A 19,451-nucleotide genomic window follows, 5' to 3' on the forward strand; every position below is an offset into this window, starting at 1 on the left:
TAAGATTTGGAAAGTTACGTCCAGCCCACGAGATTCGCAAGCGGTTACCACTTCCTGGGATTGCTGAATCGGGACCTTGTCGTCGATACTAGTCATGTAGTCAGCGCGAGTCATTTGTCTTAAACTTACGTTCCGTGAACAATGAACATTGGCGGAAGTTTGGCCTCGCCGGAAGCGATAGCAGAGGCGATACTGAAAGCTTCTGGGGGAATACCAGTACCTTCCAGAAGGAGTTTGGCTTCTATGGCCTCTTGAACCTGCGTGGTGGTCAGAGGAGACCTCCTGCAATTTCAATGCATGGCTCGCTCACCATATACGGGTAACATTTTGATCTCGTGCTCTCCAGTGCCGACTCGCTTGTCGCAGGCGCACTTGGATTCATGTACTCGGTGACTTCCGAATGTTCGATCATCCGTCCGAAATACGAAACGGCTGATAATTCAGGTTCAGTCTGAATTCAGGGATCTGTGGAGTGGACCATGCACGTACGGGACTGCTTTGTGTTGAAAAATGGCGCACAGATGTCGGTGATGGGATACAATGGAACGACAGCGAGCGGCGGCTCCGGTGGCGTAAGGGAGCATGCTTCAAAGCCTATTCCGCTCCCGAGGAATAAGGCAAGCCAGCCGCCGGCGGAACCGCCAGAAACGATGATCTTATTTTGATCTACCGAGTTGTTTGTCTTTCCAAGAAAAGTGGAGGATCGCAAGTATGCAATGCAAGCTGCAATATCTGCCATGATTCCTGGAAGTCGGGTTTGAGGTGCCAGTCGATAATCAGCCGAAACAACGCAGAGACCATGCTTCTCGGGTGCGTTGACCAAGTGAGACCAAGCGCCTTTGTTGGTCAGCCCATTGATATAGTGTTGTACACTCACAAGTCCGAGTGCCCTGCAGTAAGCCTATTCACAAAAGTCAGCTTACGCTCGAAGCAGCTGGTCGGATACTCACCCCCGCCGTGAAACCACAATAGGATTGGGACTTTAGCGTCAGGACTTGCTAGGCTCGGCAGCCGGTAGTCCAGAGCAATGTCAACTCCATCATGAGTGGCGTAGATTACTGTTTTGAAGCCAGGCTTACTCATCTTGACGTTCTTTGAATCAAAGAGATGCGAAAAAATGAAGACTGGTCTGAAACTGGCTTTTGTAATCTCAGGCGAAAGGCTTCCCGTGACCGATCGGGTGAGTCAAGCAGGCTCGGCCGTCTTGGCTCCGATGTTTGCGGCTCGCCTACTGCGTGTCCTTATCGGGGTGTCTCTAAGTTACGTTCCCTATTCAAGATGGACTTTGTAGCAGGCTGAAGTTCGCTATGTGCATGCGTTGCGCAATCAATGAGGGTTTTGCGTTTCCAGCCTTGACCCCTCTTTTGGCTCCGTTCTGAGCAGCCAGATCAACCAAAGCTTGCTTCGTGCGACGAGATTGAAGAGACACTCAAAAACAATCCTTCAAAGAGCGTTGCATATTTTGGGAATGATCTATATATCTCGCCAACTTATGGATGAATCATTCACTTAGGATATGGTTCTTGGCGTGCAAAAGCAGTTGACGCAGTCTGAGAAGTAGGAGATCGAACAACCATCAGACTCAGCGAGTTCGATCGACTCCCGAATTTGTGATGATTAGGAACTGGAGATCGTCCATCAGTGACGGCAACAACGATGGATATGCAAGGCGAGGACTTACTTGTCTGCACAAGAGAACGCAGAGGAGACCTGCCCGATAGCGTAGTCATTCATGATGCTTTTAACCATGGCGTAAGCGCCACCAACAGTCATGAAGACCCCTATCAACAGCATGCCCAGATGGAAAACCCATTTCGCCTTCTGGGCAGCGCTACCATTACGGTGAGAGGCGTAGTCATATAGCCACAGGTGCATGGGTACTACAATCTGTGATGATCAGCTATGCAAACAGGAGAGAACTCACCGCCATGGGGGCATAAGCAATAGCACCAAGCAGACCGATAAGACTCCCGAAGAATGGAATAGCCTCGGCTATGATGAACGCTGCAATTCCGCAAACAGAAGAAACGCCTAGCCATGTAGCCCAGTGAACTATAGTTTTCTTCTGAAGGTGTTCCGTACCCTTCAGCAGACGAACAAAGATGTATTTGGCTGCCAGCTGGGTGGGGGATCAGCTGAACTCTTTTCACACGTACAGTACACCGAACTCTCACTTACATGCTGATTGACCGTGGAGCTGATCCATAGACCAGGTATAGCAATTCCATAGGTGACTTTCTTTATCACTTCCCCAGCACTTCCTAGGGCTGGACTGGCAATCCATACTATAATAGGGAACAATCATCCTCAAATACCTTTCATGTTTCTGTTAACTTACCTCCACAGTATCGATAAATTACCAGAGCGAAGGCCAAATAGCACATGTGGAGGAAGGTCATAGACGCAACGATTGGTCGCTTATAGTCCGTGGTATCCTTCATCTCCGAGATTCTATTTGATCAGTCATGATTCGCTCTCGTTATTGACTCACATTGGTACGAAAGCGGCGGTTCCGCCGGACGATACAAATATGGTAAGAGCCGCTGACATTCCTTGTAAAAAGGTCGGGTTGCCAATTGCGTAGAACCCGAGATCGTAATCCCCTTCGGGTGCCAACGCAGGTCTGTCTCTGACAGCGACAGCGACCACAAGAATGAATATCGATATGAACAAAGAAACAACACCAAGCCAGGCTAGTAATCAGCTGCGTACCATTGATGCTGAACTCACCTGCCACACCAATCTGAGATAACCGAGGAAACATGGCGAGAGCGGTCGAGAACACAAAGGCGATGAACGAAAACCATACAGTACAGATACTGTGACCTGACAAGGTGTTCAGAGCGGTCGAGACTCCAATGTAACCGCTGCCAGCAACGAGATCGTAACCGATGATGAACAGTACACCGACGAGTTCTCGATACCAGGCCCCGCCCACGACATAAGCCATATCTTGAAGACCCTGATCATCAGCCACGATCGGCTTATTGAACACTCACATGAATACCGGGATGTCGAAGTCGGAAAGACCCTAAAATCAGTGCAGCATAGGCGTTGAACACTCCGAAGCCAACCAGCAAAAGTGCTCCCGGCAGAGCACCAACGTAGGAAAATACAGAGGGAATCGACAAGATACCAACGGAGAACAAAATCTTGAACATGAGAGCGAAAGTCCGATACCTAACGACAGTAATCAGCCACTTAAGCTCCCCAGTCAATACATCGATATGTCCTACCAGGATACGTTGCGATAATTCTCTCCACCGGCCTCGATCTTGAATACCTCAGCGTTGTCATCCGGAATCGACTGGACGATGTGGACCGTGGCCAGCAGATCACTAGATAATTGGTCCTTCGCGACAGGGGCAGACATGACGGATATTGGCATTCACTTAGTAATGGTGATGAAGTGACTTGATCGGATAGCACTGACTTACATATATAGTCTGGTGCCGGGCAACGATGTAAGAAAAACGATGAGACGGACGAGTATCAAAAAGACGTCCGAAGAGGATTGGGACTCAAGATTGAAGTAAGTTAGACGAAATCTACGTCTAAGAGCAGATATTCTGTCTGCTAGGAACGGGTTAAAGTTCAAGATTGGAGATCAAACGCAAATGATGATTGGCGGGATGGGAACTTGGACAGCCTGTTGCGCCGTGACATAGGCTGGCTTGATATTTCACAATCATCGGGCCAGAAACTCTCAGTGTGCGAGAGAAACTACCGGGTGCAGGTTTCGTATTCAATGCCAAATTGACAGACAGCCGAGAAAAAGAAGTCGCCTATCGAACGTGCTATTCATTGCTATATACAAATGCATACAGTTGATTCTTCAACGGAAGGGTGCAAGTCCCGCTTGTTCACGCAATGCGACGGCCAATGCAGACCAATCAACATCCTCTCCGCATAATTCTTCTGCGCGTACCAAGTGCTTCTTGGCCAGTTCGATAGTGGGCATTGAGACTCTCTTGCCAAAATCCTCGCCCAATGAAAGGATGTTACGAGCATCTAACCAACATCAGCATCGGCCTTACGCACTCTTCACCCACCTTTTAAACCTGCTTCTAATCTAAAGCCGCCAGCCCCCTTGAAGCTGCCTGTACTGATATTGTCGCCATAAGCGATGTACGGGTAGACTGGAAGGAAGTCGCCTAAAAGTTATAACACTAAGCTCGTCGTATCAACGAGTACTACCGCACTTACGGATGAAGCTTTGATACACCTTTGCGTCAAACCCAATAGTATCTGCCACAGCATACGTCTCTGCCAACATTTCGACAATTCCCAAAATGAGACTGTTGCCTAAAAGCTTGAGTGCAGAGCCTGGACAGTCAGCTTGACTTCGTTTAGATTCAAAACCTACCTTTGGCAACTTCATTACCTGCATCCACTGTACGAGTAGCGATAGCGGGTACGAGAATTGGTTTCACCAACTCCTTGACCTCAGGTTCGCCTCCGAGTATCTGTACCAGCGTAGCTGCCTTGGCCGCGTTTGGTCGACCAAAGACAGGTGCAGCTAGGTACGACGCACCAACCGCATGAGCTGCTTTCTCTAGTCGCCCTGTCTTATCGTCAACGACTTTGGTATACGGTGAGGACGGGTGAACATCAAGACTTACTGGATGTCTTAGGTCTCAAGCTCGATTGGTCGACGAAAATCACCTTCTCGGACCCCACAGCGGTGTACAGTTTCTGATAAACCTTCTCGGCGACTTCATCATTCAACAAGCAGGTGAAGACAACGTTTGACCTCTTGATGACCTCCTCTACCTCTCCTGCTAGGTGTACTTCTTTCAGGTCCGACTGAATCTCCCTGTAGCTACTCTGATCGATATTCCAAGCGCACGGCGCTGGCAGTCCATTAGTCGCGGCGTAATTGACGAGATTTGTGAATATGGGACGCCCCATATTGCCAAGGCCGACATATCCAATTCTGTACAGCATCTTATCGTCGACTGTCTTTCACGAAATATGGAGCTTTCCAGAATGTTTTCTCATCATTGTAGAGATGGTATATCACGGGTTTCCAGCTGGCATAAAACCCTCGGATCGCTTTGCTATTCTCGCCCGGAAGGAATGGAGATGCATACATACATTGTTCTCGGGTGGGTTTTTCCCTGTTTGCCGGAGCGGATCATGCGGGAAATCAAGTATAAGATCCTTTCGCCGGCTATCACGAATTTTCATCAAAGAAGCCTAAATCAAACATTCCCGACAGTACAATGCCTCGATATATCACAGTCGCTGCGGCACAAGTTGGCTCGGTACATAGGTCTAGCAGCCGTACCGAGGTTTTGACACGACTTCTCACTCTTCTCGAAGAAGCGGGGGAAAAAGGAGTGAAGGTTTTGGTATACCCGTGAGTAGGACGGTATCAAAGACGAAAGAACCGAGCTGAGAGGGGTGAATATGCCTAGCGAGACGACTTTGACCACTTTCTTTCCCAGATACAAGGGATTGGATGAAGATTCGGCCGAGCTTGACAGGTGGTTCGAGTATGGTGACATTACCAAAAACCCACAAGTTTCGGTACGTGATTGAACGTATTCGAGTGCGCCAAATTGGCTGAGTAACTCACTTTTGTACAGCCCCTGATTGTTCGTGCCCAAACCTTGGGGGTCGACATTGTCATCGGTTACGGGGAGAGAACCGTTGACGGACATTACTACAATTCTTGTTCGTATCTCCACAACGGAATCGAAGTATCCAAGTACCGTAAGGTCCACTTGCCGGGTAACCGAGAGCCCTATGAGGATGAGGATATGGTCGATCAGTTAGAGAAAAGATATTTCGAGCCGGGAACCTATGGTTTTAAGGTATGGTCACTTCTCGATTGCCCAATGAGTGCTAATGTACGATATGTTTCAGGCTTTCCGGGTTCCTGAACTGGCAGTCACAGCAGAAGATGGCGAGGCTATAGCTGGAATGATGAGTAAGTTCTCTGACTACATTATGCTTGTCATGCTAACCGTTGCGCAGTTTGTAATGATCGACGTTGGGCTGGTGAGTGATTCCCACACGAACGAGACTGATGAACTAGAATCTTGGCGATGCTTGGGCCTGCAGGGGGTCGAACTGGTCTGTTTGGGTTATAACACCAGTTCATGGGCACCTGGTCTGTAAGTGATGCTGCAGTCTCTATGTTCAACTCGTAGCTGATCAAATCAGCTTCGGACATACCAAAGGTGAGCCCCGGCTCAAAGCCGCCAGCCATATACTCACGAGCAACTATTTTAAACGAATGTCTACCAGACGCCGATGTCGACGCTATACGTACCCGTTCTGAGTTCCAACATCTCTTGGTCATGCAAGCGCATTCATACACCAACGCTACTTTCTCGATCGCAGCAGCGCGGGCCGGCTTCGATGATGGCAAGTTTGGCCTGATTGGGTGTTCTTGTAAGCGCTTCCCTCTTCAAGTCACGACTCTTGCCTGCGTTGTTGACCTGTAAACCCGCTGAATACCATCCTTTGACAGGTATTGTCCACCCCGAGGGTCACATCTTGGCTCAGTCTAGAACACTTGATGATGAGCTGGTCGTAGCGAAGATCGATCTCGATGACGCCAAGGTGGGCAAACAGAAAGTCTTCAATTTCGGTCTTCATCGTCAGCCTCATCAATACCAGATCATCACCCAGCAGACAGGTGTTATTGTTCCAGCACCTCTCAAGTAGAACTCATAGACATAATAGTTGATAGGAGTTGGGACAACTTAGGGGTATTCATTCCATTTTTCGAGAAAAGGCTTGTTATATATGTACACTTTATTACTTTGCATGCATACTCTGCCTATGTACAAGTTTGAATACACCTTCATGGTTTCTACATGCCATTTCAAGTCCGTTTCTTGATTGATGGAGGGGTATGGAAACAGTCAGCGTGCTGTACTCATCTTGTAGGAGGGTGGGAAAAGAGTCAATCTCAAGAATACTTACCTCAAGGTCCAGATTGATTTTTGTAAATACAGTTATGCAGTACTTATCGCTCTCCATGATGTTATCTGTGCGTATATGACACTTGGGCAAACCAGCCTTAGATTGGAGATATATATCTGAGCTATAAACTCGGGATTTTTCTACTTTTGCAGCTGAATCGTCACGGACAGCGGGCTAGTCAATTTGGAAGCACAGGGGAGACAGACTTACGATGCGATAAGTATATGAGAAACTGTTGCACAATTGCCCATCTTCAATCGGTAGTCTGCATTCGGCAGACAGCCAAATGAACCAATTTCCATTGCCGCGCGAGATCAGTAGTTGTGTTTCGCCTGTCTGGCGAAACACACCGTGTCCCAAGTTCAGACGATACATCTTGTCCAGAAAGCACGCAATACGCAAAATGACCCTAAATAGTCTAATATGCCTCTCCAAAATATTCGAGACCCTTCTAAATCATGCTTTGTACAACCAAGTAGCGACCCTGCGCTTGTCAGAAGCTATTGAATTCGTCGGTCTCGTTGCAAGCTGATTAGTCCCTCTCTTAAGATATTTTCCAACACTCGCAGACGCTCGGAGCTCCCCTTCGGCCCACACGATCTGGCCTCTCACAATGGTATATCGCGGCCAATTCCCGAATTCCATCCCTTCATAAGGGGTATCTGAAAACGAATAAGCTTTGATTACGATATTCTAGGGATTCCGCATCCTCTCAAACTCACAGTCAACGTTATGATGAAGGTTGGCATTCGTGAGCTTGAAGGATGGCAGGGCGTCGTTGGGATACCTATTTCGAGGTGCGGATTAGTCAATGATTGAGCTCGACAAGCTGGACGTACCATATTACGAGATCCGCATCGGAAATACCAGGGATCAGGGCGCCTTTGATCGGGTACAGACCATACTGAGCACGAACAATCAGCCCCCAAAGTCAGGGTTTAGTATGCAGCTGTAGAGACTTACCAACTTGGCTGGCGCGGTTGAGACTAGATCTACATACCGTTCGGGACTTACACGCCCAGTTTTCAGACCGTATTCGAATAGCAAAGGCAGACGCGTCTCCACTCCTGGACAGCCTTCAATCATCGCCGCTGATCAGTCGCTGATGACAAATCGCCACAGCAGGTGGCAGTCTTGCTCGAATCGACTCACCATTCGGCACGTACTTGAAGTGACCTGTCTTGTCGTCTAAGATTTCAGATAGGTGCTCTTGATCCACAGGACATCTGGCAGACCCCAGACTCTGCTCATGCTGTAACACACCAAGGGCTTTGCCGTGTACGTCTTTGTATCTGTGGCTAGATCAGCTGACCTCGATAAGGAGTGAAGAATACTCAGGCGTACCGGAATGGACAGTGATCACTAGAATAGATGGTGAAGGTTCCATTGCGGAGTCCACTTCAAGCAAACATTAGCATGATCCAGGGACGTGAAGTGACTGGGCTGGAGGAAGACTGACGCCCATAAAGCTTCTTGATCAGAGTCATCTGGCCCAGGAGGAGGCGAGCAAATCATTTTTGAATTCTCAAAACATTTGGGAGAATGGAATCGTTTCTGCCGAGAGACATTCATCAGATTTGTCTTTATTTTGGCCTTGTTCTCACCAGATCATCCCATGTCAGGTGCAGGTATTGAGGACAGGTCTCGGCATAGATTGGAAATCCTCGAGTTTGGGCATTACGTATGATTTGGGCTGCAGACTGTCAGCGACAAAATCATCAGCGATCTCGTATCTTTGCGGAGGTTATTCAAAGATCAGATGGGGAACTGACCGCTGAACCGACATGTACGAAAAGGACAGGATTCTGTATCATTTCGGCCAGGACGATGGCCCTATGGGTCGCTTCCATCTCTACAACTGGCGGTCGTGATATTGCGTGGTAGAAGGGTTCCACCAGCCCTCTTTGCTCCAATTTATCTAGGTGACATCAGATCATGCACTAGAGGTTCTGCTAAACAAGAGGCAAGAAGTATGACTTACTTGTCAGCCAAGATATGAGATCCCCATTTTCAGCATGGATCATCTGTATAGATTGGTGAGTTTTCTCTATCAACCGCAATTTCTCATGCTGCCCTCCCGATGATGATAGGAACGTCTCTCACTGTTGTCATGAAGCGCTTGCGAGTCTCATACATAACATCTAACAGCTGATTATCGCTCAGCTGCATTGACGAGTATGTCATAAACAGCTTGCACGATGTGACTGAACAAGGGCCCATCAGCACAGCTTTAGATTTTCAGTCACTCACTTCCCCAATCCTCGATCAACTTCGGGAGCTCCTTTTCCAACATTTGTACCTCCGGGCGAGTGATGATCACATGAAAGCCTGACAAAACAACCAGAGGATAAGAGATGCGTTGCCCCTTTATAAGCAATTGTAGGACCTCGCTTACCGTAATCACAGTACGCGCCGCTTTTTTCGGACAATGCATGATAGTTCTGCACTACCTTCAACAATGACTCGTCGCTTCGATTTTGCTGAGCTAGGTAACAGATGAGCGTCAATTACGAAAGCTTGAAACTCACCAAAAGCGATGATCGTGGTGGTCCCGCCGCACACCGCCGACCGAGAACCGGTGAGGAAGTCATCCGCGCATTTGCCCATCACACCTTTCGGTCCTGTGCATAGAGATCGTGAGCCCCGCACCACCACTGGGGTGTCCACTGCTTGGCGGTTACCAACCCTATGAACAGCACAGGGATGTTACTGACCGCTGGTAAAGTCTTGTGCGATATGAACATGGGCATCGACTCCACCGGGCATCACATACCCTCCTCTGAGAACGAGTCAGCGGAAATACATGACGACTGGAGAGGGCTGTGGTACCCACTCCGCATCGATAACCTCCTTCGCCAGTCCTGAGTCTATACTAGGAGATAATTGTATTATCTTCCCATCTTTAATACCGATTTCATACCGCCCAACACCGTCGGACGTCAACACAGCTCCGTTCTTGATGATCAGATCAAATTGTTTGGCCATGCTGAAAATGTTTCTGTGAATCAGGGGGACTGTGATTTGTGTGCAAAGATCCTTGTGATCATCTAAAGCTGCGCTGATCAAGTGTAGAAAGTCCAAGCGGAAAAAAACGAAGTGCGCGTTTCTTACTGTCCTTCTCCGTGAGTTGTCTATCGGGTGAAACGCTTAGTTCTCGGACGAGAGCCACATTACTCAACCAACATCTGCGTGGCACTTTTCGGGTGACTTGACAACTCACATCCGGGGTGGTGTAGAGCTACCTTACTGCATGAGCACACTAGATTGGCTATATATGAATGGGGACCGCACTGATATCCATGACAGCGATCAGTGAGATAACATCATACACCGAGGTTAATATGACGGTCATACAAGAATATTCTAAATTGCCGGTCATCTCGCTGAGGGATCACAAGTCAGTTGAGTCCTTGGCACAACAGCTCAATGATGTGTGTACCACCGAAGGTTTCATGTATGTCAAAGATCACGGCATTCCGCAAGAATTGATTGACAAGGCTTTCGCGATTGCCGGAGATTACTTTGCAAACGCTGGACCCCAAGATAAGGTGGAACTCAAGGATAATATAGGTTACACCGCGATGTGAGTGTCTCTTCTACTCTAGCGAGCCTCGCACAGACGAATGATTACCGCGCTTATCTCAAGTGACCTACAGAAAGGAGGAAAGGTGAGTGACCTTGATGGCTGCTGGCAGTTCATTGCGGCATAGGCCTGAGATGGTTTGTACTTAGTCTCGATTCGACAAGAGGATCTGGCGATCTTAAGGAATGCTTCCATCTAGCCAATCCCGACTGGCTACAGCTTCACGACGAGCAGATGCTGTTGCCTCCCATTCTCGAACCCTCAAGATCGACAATGGAAAGTTTTATCTCCCAAATCAACTGTGTAGCACATCGATTACTTGAAGGGCTTTCTGTATCGCTGCATGTATGTCCCTTATGTCTCCTGGGGATGCGTTGAGAACCTCACAGAGCTAATGTATCAAAGCTGGCGCCTGATTACTTGTCCTCTCAACATTTAGGAGAGTGCGTAGCCCTGTTAAATTTTATTACCTCTCTAAAAGAACAACATTACTAATCTGTGTACTTGTACCTTGCACTCAGGCGAAACCGCCTCCGTTTGCTACATTATCCTCCCGCAAGTCTTCCATTAAACACCACAGAAGACAGCAAGTGAGTTGCTCAGGTTGCACATGACGAATATTGACATGCACAATCACCTCACTCGTTGATGCAGATCTGCGGACATTCGAGCAGGCGCTCACACGGACTACGGATCAATTACTGTGCTCTTCCAATCATCGGTTTCAGGACTCCAAGTCAGGAGAGGGAGCTCATGGGTCGATGTTCCTCCTAAGCCCGGATGTCTGGTCATCAATATCGGAGATGCTTTGGAGTTTTGGTCAGGAGGAGCCTTTAAGGTCAGTGCACTAGTCTTGGAGAGCGCCAGAGACCTTGTGCTGAAACCGCATTGGGACGTCCCAAAGTCCACTTTGCATCGAGTGGTGATGCCCCGAAATCTTTCAGAGACAACATCCCGATATTGTGAGCTCATCCGCGCTACGGCCGTAGTTGTATAGCCTTATATCATTGACGTCGCTGAATCTGATATTTTTGGGAACTCATAGCGATCGCATACTTCCTTCACCCCGATAACGAAAGTGTACTGCAGCCACTAGGCGGTCAGATGTGAGTTAAATTCAATTCTTTCATAAGACACGCGGTCTGATCCCTTGATCTTGCTGTATTGCACAGTAATGACCTGGTACTGGATGAAATACTTGTTCGTAAGGGTATGAAAGCAGGAGTTCGGAAGATCAAGGGCGGCGAATATGTTCAAGCCAGGCTAGACGCCACGTATGGGAAGAAGGAATGATGGCCAATGATTGGGTCAGGATGAACCGTAGTCCTCAGGATGGGTCTGTTTTGATATTCGCCACGCTTTAAATGAAATGCTCCCAATTGCGCCAGCCCACAGATATATGGGCCCGTACGAGACAGTGCTTTCAAGTGGGTGGGCTTCTTGGATGCATGGATTCTGTAGCTGCCCCCAATTACCAGAAGTCTGCCGGTACGAGGACCTTGAAACTCGAAGACTCGTCATGTTTTGGACGATCTCACAGAAACCGGGTGAAGATCGCAAAGCTTATCAGCTTTCATGTTCTGCTTCCGTCTTATGAATCCAGACTTTCTGTTCGAGTCATCCTCACGCGGATCAATGACTATATCTCAACGTTTCAACCCTTTGCGTTGTGCAGCTAGGAGGGCATGATCGCAGCAGATAGCATCCTACCAGACAGGTTATTTTCGGCATCCTGTAAACCTACTCTACCGGGACAGTTGTGGTGCCTTAAGATTGATCCAAGTATACAGCCATGAAGTACAAGTCTTTCTTGGGACCCGTAGACTGAGTAACGATTGACTAAGGCTTACCACTAAACTTAGGAAGTTGGTAGGACGGCTGTGGTTGGTAGACAATCGTTGTCAAATATCATCCGTCACCTGACTGCCTGAATAGCAGGTCCGGAATCGGTCCGGTCCTTGTCACCGGTCGTGGTCATCCTCGTTGTCATGGGGTGTGGATGCTTGCAGCCTGCTTTCTGTCGCTAGGCTCGACTCCCTCAGCCTTTGTCTTCTTCATTCGATGATCATATTAGCATTCAACTCTTCGTCCTAAGAGTCGCTCACCTACCTTGGTTTCCAATCGTGTTACATTCTCGTCTCGTCGGACCGCGCGGAACCAACAATCAAACAATCATATTGGAAACTTATTTACACACACAACCTATCTTGCGCAACTAGACTCAAACTCGCTCTCATATTCTCAGCCCGTTATCTCTTTCCAGATGTTGAAAGTCATCGCAACTTCTACTCGGGAGGTCAAATCTCTCAACGGACTCTGGTCGTTTGCTCTTGACACTGACCCCAAATTCACCTCCTCATCGCCATGGGAATCCACCTTGCCTGGTAATCTGGAGTGTCCCGTTCCTGCTTCGTACAACGATATCTTTCCCAATCATGCTCTACGTAACCACGTCGGAAAGGTATGGTATCAACGCTTAGTTCGTATTCCCAAATCTTGGGACGGTCAACGAGTTTTTATCCGTCTGGATTCAGCAACTCATGAAGGGGAGGTCTATGTCAACGATAGACTTGTGGTCAAACATGTTGGGGGATACACCCCGTTCGAAGCTGATCTCACTTCGGCGGGAGTCAAAGCTGGAGAGGAAGTTAGAATTACGATTGGAGTGGATAATATCCTGACGAGACATTCGATTCCACCTGGAGAGCTCCAGAAGAACGAGCTAGGTAAGACCGTTCAAATCATCCGACACGACTTCTTCAATTATGCCGGGCTGGCTAGAAGCGTCCGGCTATACACTGTCCCGCTAGATGTCAGGGTCGGAGATATCAAGGTAGTCACGGATGTCGAGGAGAAGGGAGGGTCTGGTACAGTCAAGTTCGATCTAAAGCTTGAAGGAGGTGATGGAACGGTCACGGTGGATTTGGTGGACAGGGATGGCAAGATCGTCACAACTTCAGACTCTTGTTCCGGTAAACTGACGGTCCCCAATCCCAAACTTTGGGGGCCAGGTCAACCGTACCTCTACAACCTTTCCATCAAAGTTTCTACTACCGGTAATGTCGTCGATGAGTACAGCCTTCCCGTCGGTATTCGCTCCGTTAAGATTTCTGGCACACAATTCCTCATCAATCACAAGCCCTTCTACTTTAAAGGTTTTGGTCGACACGAAGACTTAACGGTGATCGGCAAAGGTCATGATGATGGTTGGATGGTATACGATTTCGAACTGATGCGATGGACAGGTGCCAACTCTTTCCGGACTTCTCACTATCCCTATGCCGAGGAAGTTTACGACTACGCTGATCGACACGGATGGATCGTGATCAATGAAGTAGCTGCCGTTGGTCTAAACCTGCATCTAGGAGGTGGGATATTTGGTAAAGATGAAAGAGACACTTTCTCGGACGAATATTGCGATGCCACAACGCAAGAAACTCACAAGCAGGCCATCAGAGAGCTAATTGCACGAGATTATAATCACCCATCCGTTGTTATGTGGTGCATCACCAACGAGCCTGGATCTCAAGAAAAAGGTGCGAGGGAATATTTCCAACCACTCGTCGAACTCACCAAGCAGCTCGATCCTCATCGACCCGTGACCTTCACTAACATGGGTATGGCACTCCCGGATACCGATAAGATCGCCGACCTCTTCGACGTGATTGGTATCAATCGTTATTTCGGGTGGTACTCAGAAACCGGTAATCTCGAGCTTGCGGAGAAGAAGCTGGAAGAAGAGCTCAAACGCTGGGCAGAAAAGTACAAGCGTCCCCTGGTGATCTGCGAATATGGAGCGGACACTTTGGCAGGGTTGCACATGAACCCAGCTCAACCTTGGTCAGAGGAATACCAGTGCGAGTTCCTCACTATGTACCATCGTGTCTTTGACAGGATCGAAGCAGTGGTAGGAGAACATGTTTGGAATTTCGCCGACTTTAGCACGGGACCTGGTATCATCCGGGTGGATGGCAATAAGAAGGGGGTGTTTACCAGGGACAGGAGACCCAAAATGGCGGCCCATACATTGAAAAACAGGTGGGGTGGGTTGTGGGAGGAGGCGAAGTAAATCAGTATACCATCTCAACAGCCGTATGCGTATATGTATGTATGTATGTATGTATGTATGTATATGCCATATGTCTGTATGCATGCCAGTAACTATGCATCAAGTATGTTATCTAATGTTTCGTGAGCAAGTGGATGCGATGTGACGTAACGGGGGTATAGTCCAGTAAGGAATGTCTTGGCTTGTAATGTAATCAGTGAGTGCACCGCTTCACCCTTTCTCATCGCCTCTGAGATACATCCTAAATGTCCAATGCATAGCATCGTTATCTCCCTTCCACAACATATAGAAATATACATGCATATACTGCATCCCCACATCTTATCTATCACCGATCATCACAACGACGTACACGCATCAACAACGGAACAATGGGATTCTTCACCGCATCTGCACCAGCTCAATTACACCCCGTCAGCCCTCCATTAGGTCTACACCCGAACTACTTTGCTAAACAGCCTACTACGCTTGTACTGAGAGAGAAGGTATTCAGCTGGAGTGGCGTGAGTGAGAATCCATAACATCCTCATCGCACTGACTTATCATGCAATCGCAGGATGACTTTTCAGTTAAAGACACGAATGGATTCACCGTGGTCAAATGTCATGGTCAAGCTATATCATTCCGAGATCGTAAAGGTGATTTATTGTCCTCCCACTCACCTGGGAGGTGTCACCGCTAATCATGTCGGGGTCCAGTCATTAACGATCCCAATGGGAACTTCTTATTTGGATTACGAAACAAACTGTTGTCCATCCACAAGACCTTTATTGGGGAGACCCAGGATGAGAGGGAGTTGTTCAGGATAAAAAAGAGGATGAGCTGTGAGTGGGATTTCTACGATAGATCAACGTTCTCACCGTCATGCCATCCATCTCGTTCGAATGATCGCTATTTCACTAGATGAGATGACATCCAGCTGACTTTTTTCCTGTATTCTACCCTCACACTTAGTCGGCTCGAAGATGGAAGCTACCTTTACCAATCCGGCTACCAACCAACCCATCACTCTGCTCCTCAAAGGTGACTTCTGGGGTGGCTCAGCGGATATATCAGTAGAGAATGGACCGGTCGTAGCTCAGATCTCAAGACAGGTATTCAACATGAGAGAAGTATTCACGGATCAACAGACTGTGAGTTGTCTTCACCATGACCCCTCTTTCACCGTTGCCATCTCATTCTCTTTCATCCTACCTCGATGAATCCCACTCCTGAGTAGAAATTCAAGCACGTATTGATGCCGAGCTGATCATCCTTTATTCCTCAATCAGTACTTCGTGACTGTCGCTCCAGGCGTGGATTTAGCGTTGATTGCTGCAATCTGCATCTGTTTCGACGAAGCTAAGAATGAGAATAGTGGTTAAAGGAAGTGGAGGAGAGATAAGATGCCCCGGGAATACAGGGGAAAGAGCGGAAGCTGAGTGACTGTCATCTTGTAAATTGTATTAGAATATATTCATGTATCATGTGAGATATCTAGCTCATATACGTTTCACTCTCTAACTCTTATTCTTAATGTGAATGCCAGATTCATTCGTCATCTATAACATCTATCTATCTATTGTGTATTGATCACTACCCGATACGCATGCAACTGAACTCTAAAACAGCTTAGGATTACCAGGTATACCCTCGTCACCATGGTGCGAACCCGGCTGGTTATAATCATACCCTCTTGATCTCTGCGAGTGAGAAAGTCCTTCCCATCCTCTCTGTCCCTGTCTCTGACCCATCTCTCGAGCACCAGTATCAGCAGGATACGCCACATTAGGTCTGGCTTCGGGCCACTGCACATTTGCTTGATTCAAATGAGACCAATCATTCGCGGATGAGGTGTATTGATTGGTCTCAGTGGGATGAGCAGATGGGAAAGCTTCTTGTCCTTGAGGTGTGTACTGAGGGTTACCTTCCGGTAATCTTTGATATGATTTGGTAGATCTCAAGGTAGGAGTCATGTTACCACTGGATGATCTCCTGGCTTGTTGATGCTGTTGCTGGGGTGGTGTAGATGACGTGAAATCACCTCGTGGGTTTGTCATATTGGGATCGAGCTTCTGGTTGTTGGCATATCCAGTTTTTAAATTGGATAATTCTTGGGGTCGATCTTCGTCTACGATCGTATCAGGCATGAATCTACAGACATCGGACCAAAAATTGGTCAGTCTAATTAATCTTCCAGTCGAAGAGGCGCCGCACAAACAGCTTCGCAATGAAACGCCAACTCACGTCCTCTGTAACTTTGTACTACTCGAGTGAGTACCCGGTTTGCCTCTTAAATAATCCACTAAGAATTTGCACGCAAGGTAGATCTCCCTACCGAAATCTGCCAGGTTGATCGTATCCCATATAGCTTGTAAGTACGTTTTGAAAGAGGTACGACGTTGATATGGGTTCTTCAACGGGTCAGTGCTACAGGATTGAAAATAGACAGGTTATTTTCCAAGAGACAATTTGTGATATCGATCATATACGAACGTATGTGAGACAGAGGTACTTACTAATCAGTCCAACTGTATGCCCAACCCATGTAAATACTAAAGAAGACCATTTCTACACACGTGCACAGCGCTGCTAGACCGTTGGAGACGTTGGTAGCTGTCCATAAGGCAGTGCCTTTGATGACCCCGTAGGTCTGCAGAATCGAGAATAAGAAGGCTGAGCGGTCGCAGAGTGGCAAGAAATTGGTGATCAGCAGATAAACATAATGCCGATTGCAAAGTGCGGTTATCGTATAACTTTGGTAAGGGTAATTTTCGAACTCACATTGATAGAACGTGAAGAAGACAATGAGTTTGATAGCCAGAAACTATCCGATCCCACAATCTCAGCTGATATGCACAATTTATTGCGGCAAGGTGAAATACCCAGACTCACCTTGTTCAACGGTTTACGACCTTTCAACTCGTCTTTACACAGCACGTAAAACACCACCAATCCGTACAGGGCTACCGAGATCGAGACGAAGTCCACGGCGTCAAGGTACACCTCGGCGTAATGGACAGAATATTCTTCGGGGCATAGCTACAATTCATGACGAAAATGGGAGATAGTTGTCAGGATTGGAACAGTGTGCGATGTGTGGGATAGGTGGAGACCCATACGATAGGTTTAACTAAACTTACGACTCCGTAATATTGACATATGATCCCGATGATAGATATCAGAGGTCTCAGTATGACATACTGCATGACGCTGAAACTCAACGCATGCCAAAAATATGGTTTGGAAGCTCTGAATCGAAGAAAGTTAAACTGGACACCAGGTTGTCAGTTCAGCTAAAGCCTGGAATCCGCGCAGAAAATGGCTGGCTTACGGGAAATCTAGTGGGATGTAAAAAATTTAGCGTTCTTATCATATCAATGTACTGATAAGAAGGTGAACAAGAATAGATAAACCCACGGGAACTTCTTCTTATCCTTCTCTGCCAAAGCTGTCTTGATTTGCTGGTCTGTTGTACCCATGGAGACCAACTCCATGAGGAGCATCAAGAAAGCAGATAATGTGACGGCTTCGTAGGCGGTCTGCATTGAGAGGGGATGAGTATCAGCGTTTGTCGGCTATAGGGTATCGCAGGAGGTTCTCAAGGGGTCTTATGGGGAAAGCATGGGACAGAAGAGTATCGATACATAAATCATAGAACTTACCTCTGCCAAGATATAATATTCGTATTCCCTATAATACCTATACGAGAAGAATGATACGATCGAATAGCTGCAGTATATCCCATTGAACGTTAATCAGGGAGTATACGGCATCAAAGAGATCAGGATGATGAGCCACTTACACAGCAGGCATTAGCAATACCCTCATGACCTGTCTCTGAGCGGGAGGATGCTGATATCGTATTGCGTGCATCGTGAGGTTGAATAGCGTTATCAATGTTGTCTAAGTACATTTTTAGTCATTTGAGGCGTGAGTCTCCAATAATGACAGGTAAACTTACAAGAGCGGCACATCCTCCTGCTACTGCCCATCTGATTTAGTCTTTATCATTAGTTCACACATTTTCCTTTCCTTGTATACGACCCAGCTCACCCTATACGATGGGCATCCCAATGTATACCGTCCTACACGTCAATCATTTCTTAGCTTACTATACTCAAGCGCGGTGGGAATTTGACTTACAGGACTAAAAAACACATCTTCGTCTGTATCCTATGTCATGACCCCAAATTAATGGTCAGCTGTGGATCGGTTGGAACACCAGTGTTGTCAAGGATCGGACTGCTAGACTCACAGTTATATTAGAGTTAGTCGTAGGACAGGACATCCTAAAGACCTCAGACTTGATGTTGTATTCCTTCAGCTAGCACTTTCCAGCCTGAGAGTCTTAGTATCTATGTTCGAGTGATTGCTGATCCTGTCGAGTTATGTTGGGTTTGAACTCCTAATTTGACGTGTCCGACAAAACCTTGATGAATATATTATCTGATATCCGCTTAAAGGCCTTTGTTCTCTGAATTCCTGATTCCTATACACAGATGCCACAAGTTAATGCGATGGTCAAGATGATGATATAGATCTGGCAGTTCGTTCGAGTTGTTGAATAAAGAGTAATGTTCTTCTCCCCCCTCCTCTATATGTGTCATGAACGCGTATGATATTATTTTCTTTTTCTTTTTCTGTGCTGTGTTCACAGTGAATTACTTCGGGCCCCGCAGCAGTAGGGGTCTATTTATAACTTGTAGTTATACTGGTAACCACTCGGCCGTAATGGGTTGATGCGGTATTGCTGAAGATGCTATGTAGACGTAAGTTAGTCGAAGAGATGAGAATCCAACATAGAGTCTCGAAGGATAGACTTGACAAGAGATAGTACCGAGTTGTGATTGTATTCCGATCAGATGGGTCCAGTGAGCA

General features: G+C 47.3%; 10 protein-coding genes across 10 annotated transcripts; 4 read left to right on the forward strand and 6 right to left on the reverse strand.

Moving 5' to 3' along the window:
- Nucleotides 1-125: 125 nt before the first annotated feature.
- Nucleotides 126-739, reverse strand: V865_003420 (uncharacterized protein; the record flags this gene model as incomplete). The annotated part of the gene is made up of 3 exons (XM_066227217.1): nucleotides 126-257; nucleotides 311-432; nucleotides 490-739. 3 exons carry the CDS (start codon nucleotides 737-739, stop codon nucleotides 126-128), a joined length of 504 nt encoding a protein of 167 aa, XP_066083314.1.
- A 938-nt stretch (nucleotides 740-1,677) lies between these two features.
- Nucleotides 1,678-2,441, reverse strand: V865_003421 (uncharacterized protein; the record flags this gene model as incomplete). The annotated part of the gene is made up of 4 exons (XM_066227218.1): nucleotides 1,678-1,821; nucleotides 1,925-2,119; nucleotides 2,179-2,285; nucleotides 2,339-2,441. 4 exons carry the CDS (start codon nucleotides 2,439-2,441, stop codon nucleotides 1,678-1,680), a joined length of 549 nt encoding a protein of 182 aa, XP_066083315.1.
- Nucleotides 2,442-2,984: 543 nt separating this feature from the next.
- V865_003422 (uncharacterized protein) lies at nucleotides 2,985-3,373 on the reverse strand (the record flags this gene model as incomplete). Its single annotated transcript, XM_066227219.1, has 2 exons — nucleotides 2,985-3,180; nucleotides 3,237-3,373. 2 exons carry the CDS (start codon nucleotides 3,371-3,373, stop codon nucleotides 2,985-2,987), a joined length of 333 nt encoding a protein of 110 aa, XP_066083316.1.
- Nucleotides 3,374-3,835: 462 nt separating this feature from the next.
- V865_003423 (uncharacterized protein) lies at nucleotides 3,836-4,911 on the reverse strand (the record flags this gene model as incomplete). The annotated part of the gene is made up of 5 exons (XM_066227220.1): nucleotides 3,836-4,011; nucleotides 4,062-4,154; nucleotides 4,207-4,305; nucleotides 4,367-4,564; nucleotides 4,623-4,911. 5 exons carry the CDS (start codon nucleotides 4,909-4,911, stop codon nucleotides 3,836-3,838), a joined length of 855 nt encoding a protein of 284 aa, XP_066083317.1.
- Nucleotides 4,912-5,225: 314 nt separating this feature from the next.
- Nucleotides 5,226-6,678, forward strand: V865_003424 (uncharacterized protein; the record flags this gene model as incomplete). The annotated part of the gene is made up of 8 exons (XM_066227221.1): nucleotides 5,226-5,362; nucleotides 5,421-5,532; nucleotides 5,592-5,819; nucleotides 5,872-5,935; nucleotides 5,983-6,006; nucleotides 6,159-6,188; nucleotides 6,256-6,402; nucleotides 6,482-6,678. 8 exons carry the CDS (start codon nucleotides 5,226-5,228, stop codon nucleotides 6,676-6,678), a joined length of 939 nt encoding a protein of 312 aa, XP_066083318.1.
- A 717-nt stretch (nucleotides 6,679-7,395) lies between these two features.
- Nucleotides 7,396-9,924, reverse strand: V865_003425 (dihydropyrimidinase; the record flags this gene model as incomplete). The annotated part of the gene is made up of 16 exons (XM_066227222.1): nucleotides 7,396-7,601; nucleotides 7,662-7,726; nucleotides 7,779-7,843; nucleotides 7,903-8,015; nucleotides 8,092-8,231; nucleotides 8,284-8,337; nucleotides 8,399-8,493; nucleotides 8,544-8,639; nucleotides 8,712-8,857; nucleotides 8,921-8,963; nucleotides 9,043-9,143; nucleotides 9,190-9,267; nucleotides 9,335-9,424; nucleotides 9,468-9,560; nucleotides 9,654-9,718; nucleotides 9,773-9,924. 16 exons carry the CDS (start codon nucleotides 9,922-9,924, stop codon nucleotides 7,396-7,398), a joined length of 1,602 nt encoding a protein of 533 aa, XP_066083319.1.
- Nucleotides 9,925-10,280: 356 nt separating this feature from the next.
- Nucleotides 10,281-11,815, forward strand: V865_003426 (uncharacterized protein; the record flags this gene model as incomplete). Its single annotated transcript, XM_066227223.1, has 9 exons — nucleotides 10,281-10,522; nucleotides 10,600-10,607; nucleotides 10,650-10,867; nucleotides 10,928-10,965; nucleotides 11,044-11,112; nucleotides 11,177-11,360; nucleotides 11,427-11,484; nucleotides 11,568-11,628; nucleotides 11,695-11,815. 9 exons carry the CDS (start codon nucleotides 10,281-10,283, stop codon nucleotides 11,813-11,815), a joined length of 999 nt encoding a protein of 332 aa, XP_066083320.1.
- A 970-nt stretch (nucleotides 11,816-12,785) lies between these two features.
- Nucleotides 12,786-14,591, forward strand: V865_003427 (uncharacterized protein; the record flags this gene model as incomplete). Its single annotated transcript, XM_066227224.1, has 1 exon — nucleotides 12,786-14,591. The coding sequence occupies one exon, from the start codon at nucleotides 12,786-12,788 to the stop codon at nucleotides 14,589-14,591; it is 1,806 nt and encodes a 601-aa protein (XP_066083321.1).
- Nucleotides 14,592-14,962: 371 nt separating this feature from the next.
- On the forward strand, nucleotides 14,963-15,955 carry V865_003428 (uncharacterized protein; the record flags this gene model as incomplete). The annotated part of the gene is made up of 5 exons (XM_066227225.1): nucleotides 14,963-15,094; nucleotides 15,148-15,229; nucleotides 15,290-15,415; nucleotides 15,546-15,724; nucleotides 15,863-15,955. 5 exons carry the CDS (start codon nucleotides 14,963-14,965, stop codon nucleotides 15,953-15,955), a joined length of 612 nt encoding a protein of 203 aa, XP_066083322.1.
- Nucleotides 15,956-16,192: 237 nt separating this feature from the next.
- Nucleotides 16,193-18,861, reverse strand: V865_003429 (uncharacterized protein; the record flags this gene model as incomplete). Its single annotated transcript, XM_066227226.1, has 14 exons — nucleotides 16,193-16,724; nucleotides 16,818-17,000; nucleotides 17,090-17,246; nucleotides 17,355-17,397; nucleotides 17,466-17,612; nucleotides 17,714-17,842; nucleotides 17,905-17,911; nucleotides 17,991-18,112; nucleotides 18,236-18,302; nucleotides 18,376-18,476; nucleotides 18,535-18,565; nucleotides 18,627-18,658; nucleotides 18,717-18,746; nucleotides 18,829-18,861. 14 exons carry the CDS (start codon nucleotides 18,859-18,861, stop codon nucleotides 16,193-16,195), a joined length of 1,614 nt encoding a protein of 537 aa, XP_066083323.1.
- Nucleotides 18,862-19,451: the final 590 nt, after the last annotated feature.

This window comes from Kwoniella europaea, chromosome 1 (assembly GCF_036810445.1).
Source record: "Kwoniella europaea PYCC6329 chromosome 1, complete sequence".
NCBI classification, from domain to species: Eukaryota; Fungi; Basidiomycota; class Tremellomycetes; order Tremellales; family Cryptococcaceae; genus Kwoniella; species Kwoniella europaea.